The sequence below is a fragment of the Perca flavescens genome, chromosome 5 (assembly GCF_004354835.1).
Source record: "Perca flavescens isolate YP-PL-M2 chromosome 5, PFLA_1.0, whole genome shotgun sequence".
Classification (NCBI taxonomy): domain Eukaryota; kingdom Metazoa; phylum Chordata; class Actinopteri; order Perciformes; family Percidae; genus Perca; species Perca flavescens.
In genome coordinates, this window is record NC_041335.1 from 16,372,183 (window position 1) to 16,392,507 (window position 20,325).

Genomic DNA, 20,325 nt, shown 5'->3' on the forward strand with positions numbered 1-20,325 from the left:
AAATGTAATACAAAAGAGACGGTGTTGACGTGTTATGGTTGCGACAGTAGCAGTGTCCAAAAATATGAACAAGTTTAAGAGAAAATAACAAATTTAAGGGAGCTTGAGTGATCTTCAAGCATGCAGTAGAGCTGAAGGTTTGAAAATGGGGTCCTCAGGAATGTAGTTGACCTTTTAGTTGCCTGACTTTATTGCTTTTTATAAGTATCTGACGGTGGTGACGAATATGTGGGACACATTTTGAGCAATATTATTCAATTAAATTATTACTTTATGTTTTTTTAATCAAGTTGAAATGATTATCTCCTATCCGAGGACAACTGATTTTGTAGGCAATGGGCCAGCAATTAATCATTAAATTAATAAAAATTAAAGATAAAACTATAAAAGAACCTTACATGTGTGCAAAGGACCCCCTGATTATAACCTTGATTCTTTTTATTCATGAAAATGTTATTAATTTCCAACAGAAACAGTGTGTGTATGTTAGTTACGTACGCTAATAACTAAATAACACAGTACTTGTACTTTTACTTTCAGTACTTGAGTAATACATTTTAAAATAAACTACTTGCAATACTTAAGTACAAAAAATGTTGAATACTTTAATACTTTCACTTAAGTGTGGTGCTTAAAGAGCACTTTTACTTAAGTCACTTTTTTGATAGAGCACTTGTACTTTTACTTAAGTATGGATCTCTAGTACTTTATACACCTCTGCTCTTCTTGGTACCAAAGTGGACTCTTAAGGGATAACACACCTTAAAATAGAATCCATGCATGTAAAATCTGTTTAAATGTGTGGATTTGAACATAGTCCTTCAGCAAAACAGTAGAGAAAGACTGACTGTAGTGAATATGTCATGTAGATAAAAATCCTGAAGCTGCTTCCCAGACAATGGATAATGGTGATTTATAATGGTAAGTGGGCTGATTTGTTTCACAGCTCTGTGCTCTACATCCAAATTAAACTCATTTGGATATGCCATTGACATATATAAACCAACAGAGCCCGTTGCTCTGGACGGAGACCAGTGAAGGATATTAGAAGCACTTTTCCGGTGAGTGCTGAGCGTTACAGCGCAGCCTCCAACTGAGAGAGACAATGTAAATGTGACGTGAGCAACCTGTCTGAAAGTTGGAAGTGTTCTGGTAGCTGTGCCAAGAGAAATCTCAATCATTCCGAATCTTGCAGAGACGGAGAGTGTAGGTATACTGTATGTAAGGAGAAAACATAGGCACAGGCTAATTATTGCTAACTAAAATGCTAGTTAACATCAGTAATTAAACCTAAACAGCTAACGTAAGTCGAAACTGCCTGCAAGCTTCTCCTGTACTATACAGTAATTCCTCTACTGTGCGCCAGTAAGTCGCTTGGTAATGACACAAAATACATTGTTGTGTTTCTTTAGAAATAAACAATAGACAAATAGAGTCTTTAAACGCTTCAGATGTAAAGTTATTCGCTGTCAAAGTGTCAATGGAATGCTAACGGGAGGTGATCACTTTGTAGCATCAAAATGGCGCCATAGGAGGTTTGAGTTCTGAAGCGAAGCTTACCCCCTTGTGATGTACGGTGTCTAAAATAACATTTTAAAGAGCATACACAGTGACAAATCAGTTCAGTTCAATCTATGGACTGGCCATTTTTGGATCTTGACTTAGATGTCCAATATAGCACAATGTAGTTTTCCTCAACAGCATGGCCAAGTCCCCTTTAAATCGAGTTCCATTACGTCATGGCATCAATGCGGAAGTATGTACATACACAGGAAACTAGCACAGTTTTGTTTACATGTGACATGCAATTTGGCAAGTGGTACAGAGTTCAGTTTTTAAGTAACCATCTTTAACATTTAGTGACGTATTATATGTAGACACAGTCTTCACACAACTCTACAAAGAAACCGATTTTTGTCGTTAGATATTGGAATTAGCTAGCATAAGTTAGCTAGGTGGTGCTTGAGCTAACGTTCGCTAGCTCCCTATATTGTCAGATCACTGGTAAGTTTCGGTTTCCGTTGAATTACCATTCCTGTTGGGTGATGAGTTCAGTACTGTTGATAGTCAACAGCCCAGCTGTATTATCGCTCTGTTGTCTTTCTTTCAGGTAATCAACGGAGTTAATGCTGGAGCCCTGTGAAGAACTGCAGCATGTTTCCCCGCAGCGCTGCACCGAGGGGGCGGTCAGCCTACCGTGACGGCCTGTACCCGACACCCCCTGTACCTATTTGCTACGATTATAATCACCAACGCCTGGCTGCTGTCAACAGGTGAGCAAGAAACCAACTTGCTCTGGTGTGATAGACATCCGCAGCATCACTATAATAGTAGTAAACGTATAAATGGTTACTTGCACTTTTCTTGCGCTTACGTGCGCTTTCGTGTCCTTTTTAGTAATATGTTTATGTTTGATTGGTAGCTTCTATGTTTCTGGACGAGAAAGGTTGCCTACATATGAATGGAAGCCCTATCCAGCCCTATCTCCAGTCCCTCCTCGAGTCCCAGCTCCTTACACACCAACTATCCCCAATGGGCGCAAGTATGTTATTTCACCATTTATTCTTGACTGAATAATCTGTCCTTCTTTTATTTCTTTAAACATGCCTCCATTTATGAATATTTTCCTTTTTAACATGTCTTTTCACACGTTTCCTTATCATTGTGTTTCTTCCAGGAGGCAGAATGATGAATACAGCCCCCATGTTGTGAAGCGCCAACGCCTCGAATCCCCTTCCCACACATTAGTAGGCTCCCCTTTACCTCGGGCCACTCCCCCTCGTCGTCCTGACCAAGCGGTGCCAGGGTCGTCAAGATCGTCCTTTGGTTTTGATAGCTGTTATCCCAGCCCACGTGCCCATATCCACCCTCAGGTGAAAGTTGTCCCAGAAAGCTCCAACAGCCTGCAGGCCTACGCTAAGGACAAGGTAATGTATATTCAAAAGGCCTCAACTTGCAGCTGATACACATTAAGTCTGACTATCTGTGCATGCAGGTATGGGTATTTAGCCAGTGTGCATGTGTTTGGGCCCTCAGTTAAGTGAACAGATGCTGGAGCTGTTTGAGGCGTGCCAGCAGCAAACTTCCGATTTGGCCCGGAAGGAGACGTGCCGAACTCGGCTGCAGAAAGACATACAGAGTATCTATGCAGGTGTGTATAAATACACATTTACGCTTTGCTCTGACTTTCTGTTGTAATACTTATTCACTAGTGTGTGTCTCACAGTTGCACGACTTTACTTGACTGGGTCTTCTATGAATGGATTGGGCTGCCGGAGCAGTGATGCTGATCTGTGTCTGGTCCTCAAGGGAAATGTGAGTATCACTGAGTGTGTGTGTGTGTGTGTGTGTGTGTGTGTGTGTGTGTGTTTTCATAGATACCCACTTCCTCTTAAACATTTGCATGTTTTTTCTGTTTCAGAACAGACCTGATCCTATTAATGTCCTTACTGTCCTCCAAAGGTTGTTCAAGTCACTGTGTGAGTAATAAACAAATAGTCATTTAGAATAATTTATTATCCACTATTAACTTCTTAATGTTTTCTTACTTACGTCTTACTTAGCTTTGCTGCGTATAACCAACTAGTTTCAGTAAACAAAATAAAAACATACTGGGATTAATAGTGGATTCTTGTAGTTGGATTATGTTTAAATATTTTATGTTCTCCACCGATTCCACCAGGTGGAGCTATTTACCCAGTGGAACAGAAAATGAAACTAAAACAACCATAAATCTCATGTTTGTTTTGATTCAAAGCATATGTGGAGAGGACTCAGCTGATCAGAGCTAAAGTACCAATCCTCAGGTTCAGAGAGAAAGGCAGGTAGGAGCAAAACAGTTGCTTAAGCCTGTTTTTTTATTTTTTTATTTTATTTGTGTGACAACGTCGTCTAAATCAGAAAGAAGTGTTCATATGACTCTTTTACTACTCCTACCCTCTCTAGTGATCTGGAGTTTGATCTGAATATCAACAACACAGTGGGCATCAGAAACACATTCCTTCTGAGGAGTTATGCCTATGGTGGGTGAGACCGTCATTAATACCTTGACTTTTATGGCACAAACTTTTAAAAATTCCTGTCTAATTTATTCAGCTCCAACTGTGACTGATCATTTGGTTCAGTAGCCGTAAGCAGCAAATTTTATGCTTGAAAGGAAGATAGAAAAAGATTTGACCTACTGTGTTGTTGTGTGGGCTCTCTCAGCTGATCTCAGGATAAGACCTATGATCCTTGTTGTCAAGAAATGGGCACGGCACAATCAAATCAATGATGCCAGCAAAGGAACGTTAAGCAGCTACACACTTGTGCTGATGGTGCTGCACTACCTCCAGAGTCAGTTCACACGCACACACGCACACACGCACACACGCACACACACACACACACACACACACACACACACACACACACACACACACACACACACACAAAACCTTTGTGTCATTTCCATTTGTACTTTTGACCATTATGAATCTCTTTTTGAATGTGTTGTTTTGTTTACAGCTCTTAAGGAACCGGTCCTTCCCTCTCTACAGAGGGACTACCCAGTAAGAGTCTCTTTTTGCAGTTAATCAGTGTATCTGTTTTTGTACATTCTCGTCCAGGTTAATTACAAGCGGTGCAGCTGTAAACTTAAGTCAGATAGTATGTTTAACAGGCAAACGATAGGAAAATACAAAACGTTGGCTACGTTGCAGACACGTCTATCCATTCTTATCTTCTCTCTAGTTAAATAAAAAAAACAAAAAACTTCTGCATCACTTTAACTTTACTTTATCCATCACAAATAATCTGAATGTGCTCAGTTTTAAGTCTTTGTCTTTTTGTCCTGTTACTTTATTTTCAGGAGTGTTTTTATGCCCTCTTGGACATTGACATGGTTCCAGAGGGACCCAAACACGTCCCTCCCTACATCTCAACAAACCAGTCTTCTCTGGGAGAGCTTCTTTTGGGCTTTCTCAAATACTACGCCACAGACTTCAGGTATCTCACAAGGACATCACGTTACTGAGTCTAGTGTTGTTTTTTTTTGCCTACTCATTTTCTTGCTCCCATTCCTCATCTCCTGCTCCTCTTGCCAACTTCTTCTCCCTCTCCAGTCCCTCTTCTCTCCTCTATCCTGCATCCTCTTCTCTGGTTTCATGTTTCTGGGTGAGGGGCAGGAGCAGGTGGGACCTTTGGCCTGCACTAACATGACATACCATGATCCCTGTGTTTGCGGTGTGTGTGTTACTGTGACATGTCACAGTCGCAAGGTTGAACTAGTACTCACCACTCAAACGCGCACTGTATTCTTTTTTACATTTCACAGTATTAAACACTCAAACAGGTCACACATGCTGAGTGATTTTGCATTTGTTTGCCCTTGATTGGATGTGCTTTGCGTTACTGCTGACATTTTCTAAAGAAAAGGTTTTTACAGTGATGAGGACATTCTCCCTACATTTCCTATGAAACTAAACTATGACTAAAAAATATCTTTGTACCTTGAATTCGATGCATTCAATGAAGCTCCAACGTCTAAGATTTTGTTGATAGACAGACTATAGTGTGAAGGTTAATATGTCGATTCTCGAGTCTCAGATGCAGACAATCATGGATCTTTGACAAACATAAGTGTTCTATATTCACATTCTCTTTCCCAAGCTCCTCTCAGGTTCCAGTTGTCTGTTTTTATACTGCACTGAATTTGACTTAAACCATCTGAGCCTGGAAGGAACAGAATCTATCTGAAAAACCTCCTCTTTGTTTGTTAGTGTGCATATGTTGTTAGTGCGCACATAGTTGAATAGCTGAAATTTGCAAAGCCACTGGTATGATATTTAAGGACCCTGGTCATTGTGTTTATTTTTAGTCTAATAAGCACTAAATAATTCCCATGCTTTTTTTTTTTTTTTTTCCTGTGTCTTGCAGGTGGGATAAGCAGGTGATCTCTGTTCGAGAGGCCAAAGCTTTGCCCAAGAACAATTCTAAAGAGTGGAGAAACAAATACATATGTGTGGAAGGTAAACATTTCAGTGGACATAACATGCCACTGCCACCACCACTTAACAGTAACTGGGGCATCAATGGAAGAAATGTCCCTGGTAATGCTACATATCCGGTGAGTCACAGCAATGCCTTGTGTTTCAGAGCCATTTGAAAAAAATAACGTTGCCAGGGCAGTCCATGAGAAGATCAAGTTTGATGCCATTAAAGCTACGTTTGCTGAGGTACATGCCAGTCCTGATAACTGTACTCCCTTCACATTGTCTTTCTTCCTCCAAGCCGATGAGTTATTCATAATCCTCCTGCTTCTTACCTCTCTTTGTCTGCACAGTCATGTCGGATACTACAGGACAGGAAGGACCTGAACTCGATCATCCCAGTCAGAGCCATCATTAACAAGGAGTCATCCAGGAGATAAGGGGTCGCTCGTCTTATTAGACAAGCGGATGGGAGTCTTCTACCTCAAGACAGGCCTGTCCCCAGAAACAACCAGATACCTTTTGGATGTGCTGAGAGAGGAGCCCTGCTGCTCTGTAACTCACAGACACAAAGACTGGGAGTCTGAATGCTCTGGCTGCATTGGTATCGGTCGCATACTGTATTTCCCTTTGCAGTACATATTGAAAATACTGCACTCATATTCCAATGCTTAGCAGACTTTGCCAAATGATTAAAACTAATAATAAGAGTGACACCAGAGGGCTCTGAAATCATAATCCTGTCCCATAAACTGGTGACAGAGAGATGCCCCACTGAAGCGTGATGATAGTGGTCAGTGTTATTAGACCTAGTTAATGCTGCTACATGGCCCTGTTTCCCAACACATAGCATTCCTGGGAAGAAGTCAAGTGTACTGACAAAGTATGAAAAGACAAAATAATGCCTGCACCCTGCTCAAATCTGAAGCTGGCATAAATGGAAGCAAAAGTGTTGACGTTCGTCTCAACCAAGTTTATCTCCTCTGATCTCAATTTTAGTTATGTCCACATTGCTAGAGCCAAACTGTACAGTTTTGAAGAATATGCCAATAATTTTCTTTTGCCACATGTATGTACAAATATATACAGTATCTTCAGCCTGTCTGGACCAACTTGTAATCAAAGCCTTTTTTCTATTTTTCTAGGTCAATAGTGAAGCTATTGTGGGTTTAAACACCATAGACACTTTTTTCTACAGCTGCATTAAATGCCCTCTGTTCTTTATTACCATCTTTAAGTTTCTAACCTCCTCTGAAAACTGAGCTTGCTGTTAAGTGATGTTTAAGTTAGTAGCATAATTTAAGTGACTCAGAGGTGATCATTAGAGGGTTGTGAATAGGCCAGACTCTGGATATTGTTACTTCTTCATCATTGCTCATGATGTCTTGTATTATTTCCCCTAGACTGGTGTCAACCAGTGTTGCCAGATTGGGCCAATTTCCGTCCAATTGGGCTACTTTTTATTTAATTGTGCACACATACTAACAAAAAAACCTTTCCTGTGTGATAAATAAAAATTGGGCTACTTTTATGATGATTGGGTTGGTTCTTGGCTCTGATTGGGCTACTTTTTGTCACTCCAGTCTGGCAACACTTGAGGCCTATGCTGTGGGAATTTAGTTCACTATCTTCTTGATAGATGGTATTCACTCATTTTCTGTTCACTTAATGCATAAGTTATTTGAAGAATTTACAATTGATGTTTTCTTTTTCTTGAGTTTCTTTTTTTCTCAGCTCTTTTTGTACATTTTGTACATTACTGACTTTTAAATGTTTATTTAAAAGAGTGAAATCTTTGAAGATTGTTTTCACTTCATATTTTTGAGCTCTATGTGAAACCTGCTGAATTCTTGGCTTTACTTATAGAAGTTCTGAAATCATATTAAACTGTACATCGGCTTCTGTTTTTGTAGCTGTCGTTCGTATTCAGATGCATTGAATATTTGACAAAATTACATTTGGTAGCATCCTTCATTTTATGTTTTATGGTTATTTATTCAGGGGTATGGGATGTAAACAGGTCTCAAGAATAAACCCTTCCTAACTCATCACACAATATTAAATTTGATTACCTTGCAGTTAAAAAAAATCAAGAACTGTTAACAGACATTGACCGTAACACTAATACCATCCCATAGATCTGGTCCAATCCACCTAGTCCACCGGTTATTTTTAAAGTCATTTTGTTTCCTCAAGCTAATGCAGATTATCCACTGTCATCGTGAGCTCTGACATCATTTAGTATGTTATAGGTGTTTGTGTTACAGAGGCCTTAACAAAGAATATAAAACTAAAGATGGTTCCTGGATATCTGCACCTTTGGTTTAAGTGTTCTCTGCAGCCTCATCTGGCAGCTCTTGTGCTGATTAATTTTTGTTACGTGGTTTGACACCTTATTACACCTAGTTTTATGACTTCTACATAGTGCCAGTACTGCTCGGTGGTAGATACCTTACAAAACATGTATGCATGTGTGCGTGCTGTTTAGGGTTGCCACCAGCAGCAGGGGGACCACGGGGTACTGTTTCAGCACATAGGCTATATTTAACTTAGCAAGGGGAATTTTGATCTTAAAGCCACACTGGCTCATCCAGCGGGCACAGACCATGATAAAGATAATTTTCCCATATCTATAACAATCTTTTCATGATAAGTTCAACTTCTAACTTCTAACTACTTCTTGGGTTAAGTGCACTAACAACAAACTCTAAGACCCAGTGAGACCTACCTTTCCTCTGCTCTCTTCTCTAGCTCCACTCCCCTCCACCTTAATTCCCCACTGTGTTTATTTCTGTCTCTGGCTGAGTCAGATGGACTGCTCCCAACTTAGAATGACACAAACAGGCAGACCAACTCTTCCGAAATCACAGTGGCTGAAACATCAAGAGGACTCTAAAATCCACAGAAAAACAACATTGGAGACTGCAAAGGGGAGAGCTGTAACTTATTACCAAGATGGAGGAATGTGAGAGTCTGGACTCTGAGATGACGGAGCTGCAGGAGTTTCAGAGTGAGGCTTCAGAGGCCATCAGCCAGGACGATGAAGACGAGGTGGAGGAACTGCAAAACAGGTGCTTTACACACTGGATCTTACAAGCTGAATAACCTTAATTGTGGCTTATTTTGTTTCCGTAAAGTGGGTCTTTTCTGCTGTGAGATCTTACAGTGAAATATATTGAATGGAGTCTGTGAGAAACTAGATTCTGATCTTATTAATTCAAATACATTTTGCTTTAAAGAGAGAAAAGAGGAGCCTTAAGTCTGTCTGGAGAGCATGACTGGACCAGTGTGTCCAAGTGACATAAAGCAGCAGTCACACATTTCATTCCAAATACTAAATGATCATCTGTTCTTCAGCTCATACAAGGAATTGTCAGTGTGGCACTGCAGGCAGCTCTATTCCAATATTTGATATTATTCACCATCCCATATTTTACATCTCATTTATCATGTTTCATACTGGGTGCTCTAGTTTTCCTTGCCATGTCATAAATAGTAGAAGACACTGATATGTTGGATGTATCTTGGAAGGCCAGGCATCTCTTCTCTAATATTACATGAATGACGCTTTGGGACGTCACCTTGCTGTAACCCTGCAGGGGCTGGGCTGTATTGATAGCAGGAGGGACAGCTCAAAGCGCATTTGATCATTATTTTTTCAGCTTGTCGCTCACATTGGCAGCCTGGCACCAGACGCCTGGTCTAATGTTGGAGATCTACACCTCTCAAGTAATCATCTTGAGAGTACATCAACAGGTGTTATCGTGTTTTCATCTTAGATTTGCTAAGTTGCCTTAGGTGCAAAACGTGAATTGGTGGTGGTGGTTTTGGTTTCCATGCTGGCACATCTTGCTCAGATATGTTTTGATTTGATTAATTGGTTTGTTCTCTGCTTGCATTTTCACGAGCTGTGCCAAAATGATCTGTTTAGTCATGTCCCCCCTATTCTCGTGAACTGCAGCCTGCTGTCTTTCCTCTAACTCTGGCCATTTCTCTCTCTTCCAGTCTGCGAGAGGTTGTCCAGGACCAGTCCGTGAAGCCCAAATTCCAGTGCCTGATGGTGGATCCGTCATTCTCTATGGTAACTGTTCAGAGTGAGGACAGTGGTATTGTTTGGGAGACAGCCTCTAGCCGCTGCTCTACTCCCTGGGCCTCTGAGACCAGCTCCATCTCTGAAGCCTACAGCATGGAGGGCTCTGGAGCCGCAGGAAAGATCACCATCGTCTTCGATGAGGAGAAAATAGTCCGCAGGAGGACGAGGTCTGGAGGAAGGAGCAGCAGGCTGGGGGACAGGCTGAGCCGACCTGGTAGTTCAAGATCAGCTTCAGCCCTTGGAGTGGAGAGACCGGAGATGGCAGAGGTTTCCCTCCCCAATGTTAAACAGGAGAAAACCGAAACAGAGCCAGACTTGGAGGAAATCAAAAATAAAGATCAGCAGCTGTTTAGTTTGATTTCAGAGGGTTATGAGATTCTCAACATCAGAGTCCCCTCCAAACTTCCCACTGTGGATGAGGAAGAGAGCACAGAGTTGCAGGACAATTTGTCTTATTTGGACGAGACTCCAAAGATCAGGTCCCGAAACCACCATGACTGGACACAGCAACAAAACCATACCCTGCCAGAGGAGGGGGAAATGATGCATCACCAAGAGGTATTTATTGATTTATCTGATAGATTTGAGAGTGGTAATAATGAGGTATTCTTTTTCTAACACTTTCTAACACTAGTTTTGGTTTCATTTGCCTTTTTCTCCCAATCACATGAAATGAATATGTTCATTTGACTAGTAAATGTGCATTTTTGAACATGTAATTGTTCAAATTGATTGACTTCCTGATTGTGATCTTTCCTCAGCCCTTAAAGCAAGACTCTGCTGACACAGAGCTCAGACACACTCAGAAGGAGAGCACCGGCGACATAGACTACTTTGAGAAGTTTACTCTGGTTGATGTGGTGACTCCTGGAGAAGAAGCTCCAGAGCTGCAGGAGGAGGCAGAACAGCCTGCAGCGAAGCCCCAAGTGGAGGAGCAAAAGCCGGCTAAGGAGACAGCCACAGACAGCCCGTCTGCATCAGAGGACTCCTTTGTCTTTGTTACAGATGTGGAGATAGTTGGGGAACGCTTGGATGAGGTCTTCTACGGAGAAGGAGCTCCTGCTGAGGCACTGCCGAGGAGAGAAGACAATGAGGCGGAGAGTGCAATGAGAAGGAGACGAGAGAGCCAGAGATCTGGGAAGGAGAATGGCTCAGCGTTATTTGGGAGTGAAGAGACCACTCTCACGCCCATTTATATATCCTCTGGACCCCCTAAGATCATTGACCTCATCCTGCTGGAAGAGCCCACCGCCATGTCCTTTATGTATTCAGACCTTTACGAAGACGCTGTAGGCGAGAGGACGAAGAGCGACGGGGAACACTCCGAGGCAGAGAGCGTGGCATCTGAGAAGACCTATAGGAGACGTTTGTCAGATTCCGAGGAGGCTGACGGGTACCTGGAGAAGTTTATTTTGAAGGATGAAACTCCCACAGTGGAGGATCAACCAGAATCACTAGAGGATAAGAGGGAGGGGAGGATGATGTGGTCGCAGTCTGAGTTTGACACAACAGGATGTCTAACAAGACTGGACAGAGAAGAAGACAAGGACAAGACAAAGACAGAGGAAACAACGACTCAGGAAGTCAGTGTTGGAGATAACAGCGACGACTTACAATCAGCAACATTCGAAGAGAAAAGAGTAATAGTTACAGAGACAGAAAAGGAGAGGGAGGAAATACAACTTTCCATGGGGACTGAAGAGCAGACTGTCAGAGAAGCCTCGGAAGAATCAGTTCATGAGTCTAAACTGGAAGAGGATCAGATGGAGGATCTGGAGGTGACACGTGAGGTAAAGCGAGACCAGACTGAGCCTCCTGAGAGCAGCACTGATGAACCACTTCCAGAAACTCAGCAGGTGGACAGTAAAGTAGAGAAAACAGAGCAGAGTGAAGAACATCAGAGAGAAGTGCCAGCAGAAACAACTAGCATGATTGAAACTGAGCAGCCATGTCAGAGACAAAAAGTGGTAGAAAAAACAGCTCAGGTGGTTGTAAATGCTGCAGAGGAGACAGCCGTGGTAACACCTGTAAGAAGCGAGGCGCCTCCCATCATCACTGAGAAGACTTTCTCTAAGGAGGCAGCTGCTGACACTGAGATGGTGGCTGCTGATGAGAAAGTAGTTACTGAGGCCATAGCAAAGGCCCCGGCTGAAGCGAAAGATCTTGAGACTGAAAGACAGGAAACTGTTACCTCTACTGAACAAGCGGAAACAACTAGCATTATTGAAACTGAACAATCATGTCAGACACAAAAAGCAGTAGAAAAAACAGCTCAGGTGGTTGTAAATGCTGCAGAGGAGACAGCTGTGGTAACACCTGTAAGCAGCGAGGCGCCTCCCATCATCACTGAGAAGAGTTTGTCTGAGGAGGCAGCTGCTGACACTGAGATGGTGGCTGCTGATGAGAAAGTAGTTACTGAGGCCATAGCAAAGGCCCCGGCTGAAGTGAAAGAACCTGAGACTGATAGACAGGAAATTGTTACCTCTACTGAATCAGCGGAAACAACTAGCATTATTGAAACTGAGCAGCCATGTCAGACACAAAAAGTGGTAGAAAAAAACACTCAGGTGGCTGTAAATGCTGCAGAGGAGACAGCCGTGGTAACACCTGTAAGCAGCGAGGCGCCTCCCATCATCACTGAGAAGAGTTTGTCTGAGGAGGCAGCTGCTGACACTGAGATGGTGGCTGTTGATGAGAAAGTAGTTACTGAGGCCATAGCAAAGGCCCCGGCTGAAGTGAAAGAACCTGAGATTGATAGACAGGAAATGCTCACCTCTACTGAAATAGAGTCATCTGCCGAAACAACACTAAAAGAAGCATTGGAAGTTGTTCCTGAAGATGTTGCACCTGTTGAGGTCACCACTGACTGTGATTCTGCAGTACAGGCATTAGTGGAGGTCACTGAAAAAGCCGCGGATGAAAGAGAGATCCAAACTCAAGTTCAGATTGATCTTCGGGAAGTTACAAGTGTTGAGACAACGGATGTTCACACAGCTGAAGGAGAGGAGGAACAAGAGGCTCTGGCAGAGGAAAGTACAGTTGAGAGCCAGCCGTCTGAATTTATTACTGAAGCTGATCAGGAGTCAGATGTTAAAGCTGGGATCTCAAATGAAGTAACTGAACCGGTGTTGCCAGAAGAAGTGAAGACAGATTCAGATAAGAAACAGCTTAAAATTCTTGAATCCAAGCAGCATCAAAAAGAGGAGTCAGTAACTGACAATGAGCTGATAACTGAAGCCAAAGATAAAAACCCCACGGAGGACACTGTTGCTCAGGGGATGGTGAATGTGGGTGATGAGTTCATCCTCCTTGTCCCCAAAGGACAAGCTGTAGAGATGGACATAGCAATCAGTCAGTCGTCAGAGAAGACTACAGGTGATACAGTAGCTCTCTCTGAACCTGACAGCACATGTGAACATCTCATAGCACCTGAAACCACCACAACATGCCCAGACACTCTTCAGGCCCCAAATGTAGAAACAATGACAGAGCCTCAACTGGAAATAAAACCTGACATTGTTTTAAATGAAGACGCACTACCCAGAAACGAGTTAGACAGGAGGTACTCTCCTCCAGCTCATGTGGAGGAGGCCAACACAGAGGAGCAGAGGATGGACTGGGACTTTGAAGAAGACGAGGGCAACCTTTCCCCTCTGAGGAGCTGTACTCCCCAGGAGGATTTGTCCGGGCTACAAAGAGAGAATACAAAGTCAGGAACAGCAGATGTAGAACAAAAGGCAGACATTCACAAGGTGGAAGATGCCCCAGAAACAAGCATTGTTACAGAGGATTTCAGTCCAGAGATTGATCTGCACAGAGAAGATGTAGAAGAAAAGATAGAGCAAGATGAGGCAGTTGCAGAGGCTCCAGAGGTGATTGCTGAGGAGCTTGAATACGAGATAATATCTAAACAGGATGCAAAAGATATGCCAGAACCTGAAACACAAAGAGATGCAGAGGAACCAAAACCTGAGTCTGGTCAGGAGAGAGAAGAGAGGATGGAGGTGGAGACGGAGGAGAAAGTCTTGGATCTGCCCCCAGAAGAAGAACTCATTGAGGCTGACTATGAAATCATCGATGCAGAGGAGCAGAGTCAGGCCCGACTGGCTGCTGAGCTGCAGGGGATGGACTGGTTCTGTATCACCTGTGGATGTCTGCTGGCCGAGGATGACTATGTGTCTGGAGAGCATCACGGCCACGAAGTTGCTGCTGTGGACCAAGCCTACGAGGAAATCAAGGTAATGTTCTCTGTGAATGGGAAGATGTTTTATATATATGCATTTACATTTGCTTGAGTTTATATTGATGGTTGTCACAGCTTTTTAACCCCAATGCTGCATTTGGGGTCCTGGAGACCAGAACCAGTCTTTTATAGCTCACAAAACATTGTTTCATCACCTTGATACATTGATACTTATCACTTCTGTTTGTGGTCTTAGCGACCCCAGCTGTAAAACTTAAATACAATGGATTTTCATTTGCACCATATCTGATAGATCTGTTTGTTTGAATTTCTGTTTTTGGAGTTGTATTACTGTTCAGAAGAGGTCTAAGAAGGAGATAGACCCCTCTGTAGTCTAATTGAACCCAAACATGTCTTAATGTCACTGTGGATAACATACTGTACATTTATTTATCTGTACTTGAATTAATTTTTGGCAAAAAAGGAATATACATCCAGTTTGTTTATTTGCGCCACATAGTGACCTAGCTAAAATGAATGCAACAGTGAATCCTTTATGAATGTTGTAATGTTCAGTTTTTGTCAAAACTGTTTAAAAGAGGTATTGATTCAACTGTATGGCCATTTTGGAGTTTGTGGTGTTATTGAGCTGTATTGTGTTATACTGACAAGTTTTTCTATTATTTTGTCCAACCCATTAAATGTGAGGGGGCTTAACAACAGGAACACTTCTCTGTATAATGCAATGTATTGCAAACTAAATCCTCCAAAATTATGATAAATAAGTATAAAATACTGTATGTATACTGTACCGGACAACTTTTAATTAATTTCCCTTCATTAAAAGTTGTAAATGACTACTGTAGACATTAATACATTTATCACATTTAATTACTGCCCTTTAATTAACATTTATTTAAAAAAAAAAAAAAATCTTAGTTGGAAAACTATTTATTGCTACTAGTTAATAACAAGTAGACCATCAATAGCCTAACTATTAACAGTACTGATTGCACTGTTAAAGTAAAATGTATGGCTAAGTTAACATGCAAAGTATTAGTATTGTCATGAATGAATATTATACATTTTAGACATATTAGACATATATTAAAGGGTGTAGCAAAATGTTAAAAATAGATTTAAAAGACTAGTTTAACATTTTGGGAGCCAATAAGCATTCTTACCCAAATCTTTAAATATTCCTTTTTAGATCAGATAACATTTTTATTCTTTTTTTTTCTATGTGGCCTCAGAGGATTTACAGCGTCTCCCAGATGTTTGATCATCTTAGCAGGCTGCAGCTGAAACGACGCAGCAGCAGTTCTCATGTCTGATGGCATGCTGTATTCAAATAGCAGCTCATCATCATACACTTTACCAGCATTATTACAACACACGGTTATGATCACACACACTTTACTTGCATTAGTTTGGGTCATCAAAGTGCTCCTAAATTAGTCGGCTATAACTTTTCCATTCAGACTGCATGCTCTCAGGATGCCAAGCACATTACATTGTTGTGATGTAATGCTCAGCTTTGATCCTGTGAAAAGGTCCAGTGTGACATCATCAGATGGAGACTGATATGTGATCTGTTCACACACACACACACACACACACACACACACACACACACACACACACACACACACACACACACACACACACAAACACACAATGTTCTCCCTCACTGTCCATACGGGTCAGCACAGGGTCAGCCATCTGCTTTTTTTAAAATCTGTTTTTGTTTGTTTTGTGTTTTTAATGTTTGTGTGTTATTAATGTTATAGCACCTTCTAGCAAGGAAGAAATATAAATGTTGTTGTCTTTTATTTGCAGTTTTCCAAAAGCCATCTGTCTAGTTTTTAAATTGCAATTCATGCCATAGACATTTCATTCACCAGGAACAAACTGAGGATGATCAAATATCATTTTCAGATGATATTTGAACTGGGTCTTGTGCATGTGTGTGATATTGTATTTATGTTAAATGTTGACAGCTGTAAATAAGACAAAGATCAAAGCTATAATGCAGCCTATTCTGATACTCCACAGAGGGGAAAATCAATCCAAGTTTACCAAGACCACTTTGCAAAACTACACTTTAGCAGACATGGATGTGTGCAAGTAGCTCACACACACACACACACACACACACACACACACACACACACACACACACACACACACACACCTGTTTTCTGTCAGCCCTAAATATGAGCTGTCAGTTCCCGGGGGGTTACAGGGGATTGCCACCGTTCTTCCTTCTAGAATATCCTCTCTGATGATTCCCCTTAAAGCTGCAGTATGCAACATTTTATCCAAGGTGTTTATTACCCCAGCGTTATCTTGTTGTCAGAAGCTTTGGGATATAAACACGATATATTTACTTACAAGTGTGTATTTTTATCAGGAGAAGCTGAGTGACTGGATCTCAGAACTTCAGGGGAGGTCAGAGAACATCGAGGACCTGGTGTCTGAGCTTGAACTGGCTTACAACTCTGTAGAGGTAAAACAAACAGACTTCACATTTAATACTAAATGGGACGGACAATACCTCTTTTTAATATTTGCCACTGTCATTAAGTGACATGATACACACTATTTCATATGTGAATATTTGCAATTGTGATATCCATTTTGTGTCCCTCTCCTCTCGACCAGGACCAGTGTGTGGAGAGCGAGGCAGCGATGCGGGTGCAGAATGAGGAGATGATGGCTCTGGTGATGGAGCAGTACAACGACATGTCTGTCAGCATGGAAGAGGAGAAGAAGGCCAAGCTGGAGCAGCTATATGACCAGATTGTCTCCTTCCAGGAGAGCATCGACTTCACCAAAGCCACTCTGGAGACCACGGCCAGAGAGGCTGACACTGACGCACGGGTACGTCCTGAGGCTTATTGATCAGTGGTATCATATTCGGGCCAATGATTAGGTTTAATATGACATATCTGATAAATCCCTCTTCGTTCTGTTCTCCCACTAGTCACCTGAAGACATTCATGCAAGGTAATGCGCTTTCAGTGAATGGACTGTGAGCTAGTGTGGTTTTCTAGCAGTTTTACTAGAATTGCACTAGATAGTGATAACCAAAGAGTTTGCTGCTTGACCTGCAGAGCTATACTTTGCTCAGCATATAGAAAATAATTTTTTGAAACTGACCTGTGATCGTGGCTAAAGGATAAATGCTGTGGTTGTGTGTTCAGTCTAAAGGCAGCTCTGGACTCAGCCATGTCACTGGAGCTGGGTCCCAAGGGACTGCTGGTGTTCGAGGACTATGCCAAGGGCAACACTTCCAGCTCTCACCTCGCACAGCGCAAGGGAATCCCAGGTAGGTCTGGTGTAAACATATCTTTGCAGATACACCTGACGTCTTGTGCCATGTGCATATACAGCATATGCGGCAGTTATGAATCTTTTATGTCTCCTGGTCTGTGCCTCAGTGCCTCAGAGACCTACGCTGCAGCCTCAGGAGTCAGGCTCAGCCACCAGCACTAGTGTCACCGTTTACTGGAGGGTCAACCCTGGAGATATCATAGACTGCTTCCAGGTCTACTGCATGGAGGATCCACAAGGAGGTAAATACTTTCAGCATGGTGTTTAAACTGGGAAAAGGTGGCCAAAGTTCAAAGTGCTCCCATCTTTTTTTCTACTTCAGGCAAATTGATGTACTGTTTAAAGAAATTACATTTTAATAAAAAAATGTAATAGGTCCTTTTTTCACATATACACATTTTATGGTATATCATCTTGTTGGATTTATAATAGGTATAGATTTTGTTGATATGAAATCTGGCTGTGACTTCCTGAGTTACTAAATACATACAAATGTGAATGTGCTGTGGCTGCTGTTGTCCACAGCTGTGTCAGAGGAGTACCGTGTGACAGTGAAGGAGAGTTATTGTGTCCTGGAGGAGCTGGAGCCTGACAGGACATACAAGGTGTGGGTGATGGCTGTCAACTATACAGGCTGCTCTCTGCCCAGCGAGAGACTCTCCTTCAGAACTGGTCAGTCCGCTCACTGGAGCTACAACAATACAACAAACGACTTTGTCTGATAAAACTGTAGAGCATCATTTTATTCTTTACCGGCATTGTGAAGGGAGTTTAGGTTGGTAATTTATGTTATATTACAGTATCTAAAAAATGTTTGGGGGTCGAGAAAGACCTTTAAAAACAAAAGTTAATTTTAAACTATTATTGACATCTTGTTTTTGTCGCAGCTCCATCAGTGCCAGTGATTGACACCGAGCGCTGTACTGTCATGTGGGATTCAGCCACGCTGCGGTGGAGCTCAGCAAGTCAGACTCCCGAACACAGTTACACCCTAGAGTACTGTCGCCAGTATGAACTGGAGGGAGAGGGGCTCAGGTGGGTGTTTGGTTTAAGCAGATAGGTACACGCATGTATAAATATTTTATACATGTACCAAGGTTTATTCCTTTAATCTGTATACGTGCATGTGTGTGTGTGTGTGTGTGTGTGTGACACACGTAGGTCCCTCACAGGCATCAAAAGCTGTGAACAGAGGGTTCTCCTGCAGCCCAATGAGAATTATCTGTTTTACATCAAAGCTGTGAACGAGTCTGGAGCCAGCGAACAGAGCGAGGCTGCCCTCATTTCCACCAAAGGTAACAAAACACACACACACACACACACACACACATTACACATTACACAACATTAAAAATAAGAAACCAGTACAGAATTCCATGCAAATTTCCTTCATGTTTTAATTTTTTATATTCTCTTAACTATTTTCAGGTACAAGGTTCCACCTGCTGAAAGCCTCAGCTCACCCTGCCCTGGAGCTGTCAGTGGACCAGACCACCCTCCACTACTCTCAGGACGCACATAAAAACACACCATCTACAGACAATGAGTAAGTTTGACTCAGCTCCTACCACTCAACCTTTTAAAGAATATGTGTAAACCAGAGTTTGTGTGTTTTCTAGGTGTCCATCCATCCTGGGTGAGTTGTTGCCGGCACAAGGGCATTACTACTGGGAGACCCTTGTGTCAGGAAGCACAGCTTACAGGCTAGGAGTGGCATACAGCACAGCCAATAGAAGCAGCCCACTCGGGGAAAACAGCCTGTCATGGTGTTTGCAGTGTATTCCTACACCATCAGGGTATGCATAAATGCATAAACCCTTCCATTTACTCTACTTTCCATCACTGTTCTGGTCTAAACCCTGCTTTTCTCTCTTTGTCTGTCCAGCTGCAGGTATCAGCTGCTCCACAATGAAGTCCAGTCCAGTGTGTTTGTGATTGAGATGCCTGAGCGAGTGGGTACTCTCCTGGATTACCAGCGTGGTCGTTTATCTTTCTACAATGCCCAAAGTGGTCAGTTGTTAGGCACTTTCTGCCAGCGCTTCACCCAGCCGTGCCACCCTACCCTGGCCCTGGAGATGCCCGGCAGCCTGGAGGTCAGCATGGTGCTGGAGGTGCCGGAGTTTACCAAGGACAGCTAGCTCTGCTATCTGCCTCACACACTGAGGAGTTTACAGTTCATGTTGGACATATTTTAATTTGAATGTTCTTACTGTATTATAATTGATGACCACCATTGCATTACTGAGAAAGGTGCAGATATGGCAGGACATAAAATATACAAATATCAGAAGACATGCTGGGTCCTATTCTTTTAAAGAGGCCTCATTGATGGGTTTGTGTGTTCTAGTGAGATCCAACCATATTGCAATCAAACACACACTGTATCATTACTGAGACAAACAATAGAGTCTGTCATCACGAAGTTTAGACACTGAGTTTATAGCTCCAAGAGACATACTGTGGCACTTTTGAACTGCATTTCATATTGTGAATGTGTGTAAATAACCTTTGTAAACAGATGTGATCTCTTCTATATTTAATGTGTGATTCGCAACAAGTGGAGATGGCCTGTTTTCCTTTCTTTGTCTTGTAAACTGATTTTCACGTCTGAGTTTGAATGAACATGTTTATTTTTCTATTTGCAAAAATGGACTGCTTGTTTGTTTTCAGCTCATTAGCCTTTCTAACATACATTCACCACTAGGGGGGCCTCAGTACTCCATTAGCTGTAATATTTGCTCAAA

General features: G+C 42.2%; 2 protein-coding genes across 6 annotated transcripts; both read left to right on the forward strand.

Annotated features, from left to right (window-relative positions):
• The first annotated feature begins 1,749 nt into the window (after window positions 1-1,749).
• Window positions 1,750-7,871, forward strand: tent2 (terminal nucleotidyltransferase 2). Of its 2 annotated transcripts, XM_028577600.1 has the most exons (15): window positions 1,750-2,004; window positions 2,111-2,273; window positions 2,423-2,542; window positions 2,678-2,927; window positions 3,037-3,151; window positions 3,227-3,315; window positions 3,422-3,479; window positions 3,758-3,824; window positions 3,946-4,022; window positions 4,207-4,335; window positions 4,507-4,550; window positions 4,850-4,986; window positions 5,917-6,008; window positions 6,136-6,215; window positions 6,323-7,871. In XM_028577600.1, exons 2-15 carry the CDS (start codon window positions 2,155-2,157, stop codon window positions 6,407-6,409), a joined length of 1,464 nt encoding a protein of 487 aa, XP_028433401.1. In that variant the 5' UTR covers window positions 1,750-2,004; window positions 2,111-2,154; the 3' UTR covers window positions 6,410-7,871. The 2 variants fall into 2 exon arrangements, with proteins under 2 accessions (XP_028433401.1, XP_028433402.1); XM_028577601.1 differs by lacking the exon at window positions 4,207-4,335.
• Window positions 7,872-8,755: 884 nt separating this feature from the next.
• cmya5 (cardiomyopathy associated 5) lies at window positions 8,756-20,229 on the forward strand. Of its 4 annotated transcripts, none has more exons than XM_028578863.1 (14): window positions 8,756-9,040; window positions 9,975-10,620; window positions 10,824-14,300; window positions 16,659-16,754; window positions 16,910-17,128; window positions 17,232-17,254; window positions 17,452-17,576; window positions 17,689-17,823; window positions 18,107-18,253; window positions 18,469-18,616; window positions 18,743-18,876; window positions 19,010-19,127; window positions 19,201-19,377; window positions 19,467-20,229. In XM_028578863.1, the coding sequence occupies exons 1-14, from the start codon at window positions 8,925-8,927 to the stop codon at window positions 19,717-19,719; spliced, it is 5,814 nt and encodes a 1,937-aa protein (XP_028434664.1). In that variant the 5' UTR covers window positions 8,756-8,924; the 3' UTR covers window positions 19,720-20,229. The 4 variants fall into 4 exon arrangements, with proteins under 4 accessions (XP_028434664.1, XP_028434665.1, XP_028434667.1 ...); XM_028578864.1 differs by having other exon boundaries at window positions 19,473-20,229; XM_028578866.1 differs by lacking the exon at window positions 8,756-9,040 and adding an exon at window positions 9,632-9,698.
• The last annotated feature ends 96 nt before the right edge of the window (window positions 20,230-20,325 follow it).

Excerpts from the sequence above, each read along its gene's own strand:
- tent2 (XM_028577600.1), top strand. The coding sequence starts at position 2,155 with ATGTTTCCCCGCAGCGCTGCACCGAGGGGGCGGTCAGCCTACCGTGAC. Across the intron at positions 3,825-3,945 it reads AGGTTCAGAGAGAAAGGCAG|TGATCTGGAGTTTGATCTGA; the intron begins GTAGGAGCAAAA and ends TACCCTCTCTAG. Across the intron at positions 6,216-6,322 it reads TTAAAGCTACGTTTGCTGAG|TCATGTCGGATACTACAGGA; the intron begins GTACATGCCAGT and ends TTGTCTGCACAG.
- cmya5 (XM_028578863.1), top strand. The coding sequence starts at position 8,925 with ATGGAGGAATGTGAGAGTCTGGACTCTGAGATGACGGAGCTGCAGGAG. Across the intron at positions 17,129-17,231 it reads AGGCTGACACTGACGCACGG|TCACCTGAAGACATTCATGC; the intron begins GTACGTCCTGAG and ends TTCTCCCACTAG. Across the intron at positions 18,617-18,742 it reads CTGGAGGGAGAGGGGCTCAG|GTCCCTCACAGGCATCAAAA; the intron begins GTGGGTGTTTGG and ends TGACACACGTAG.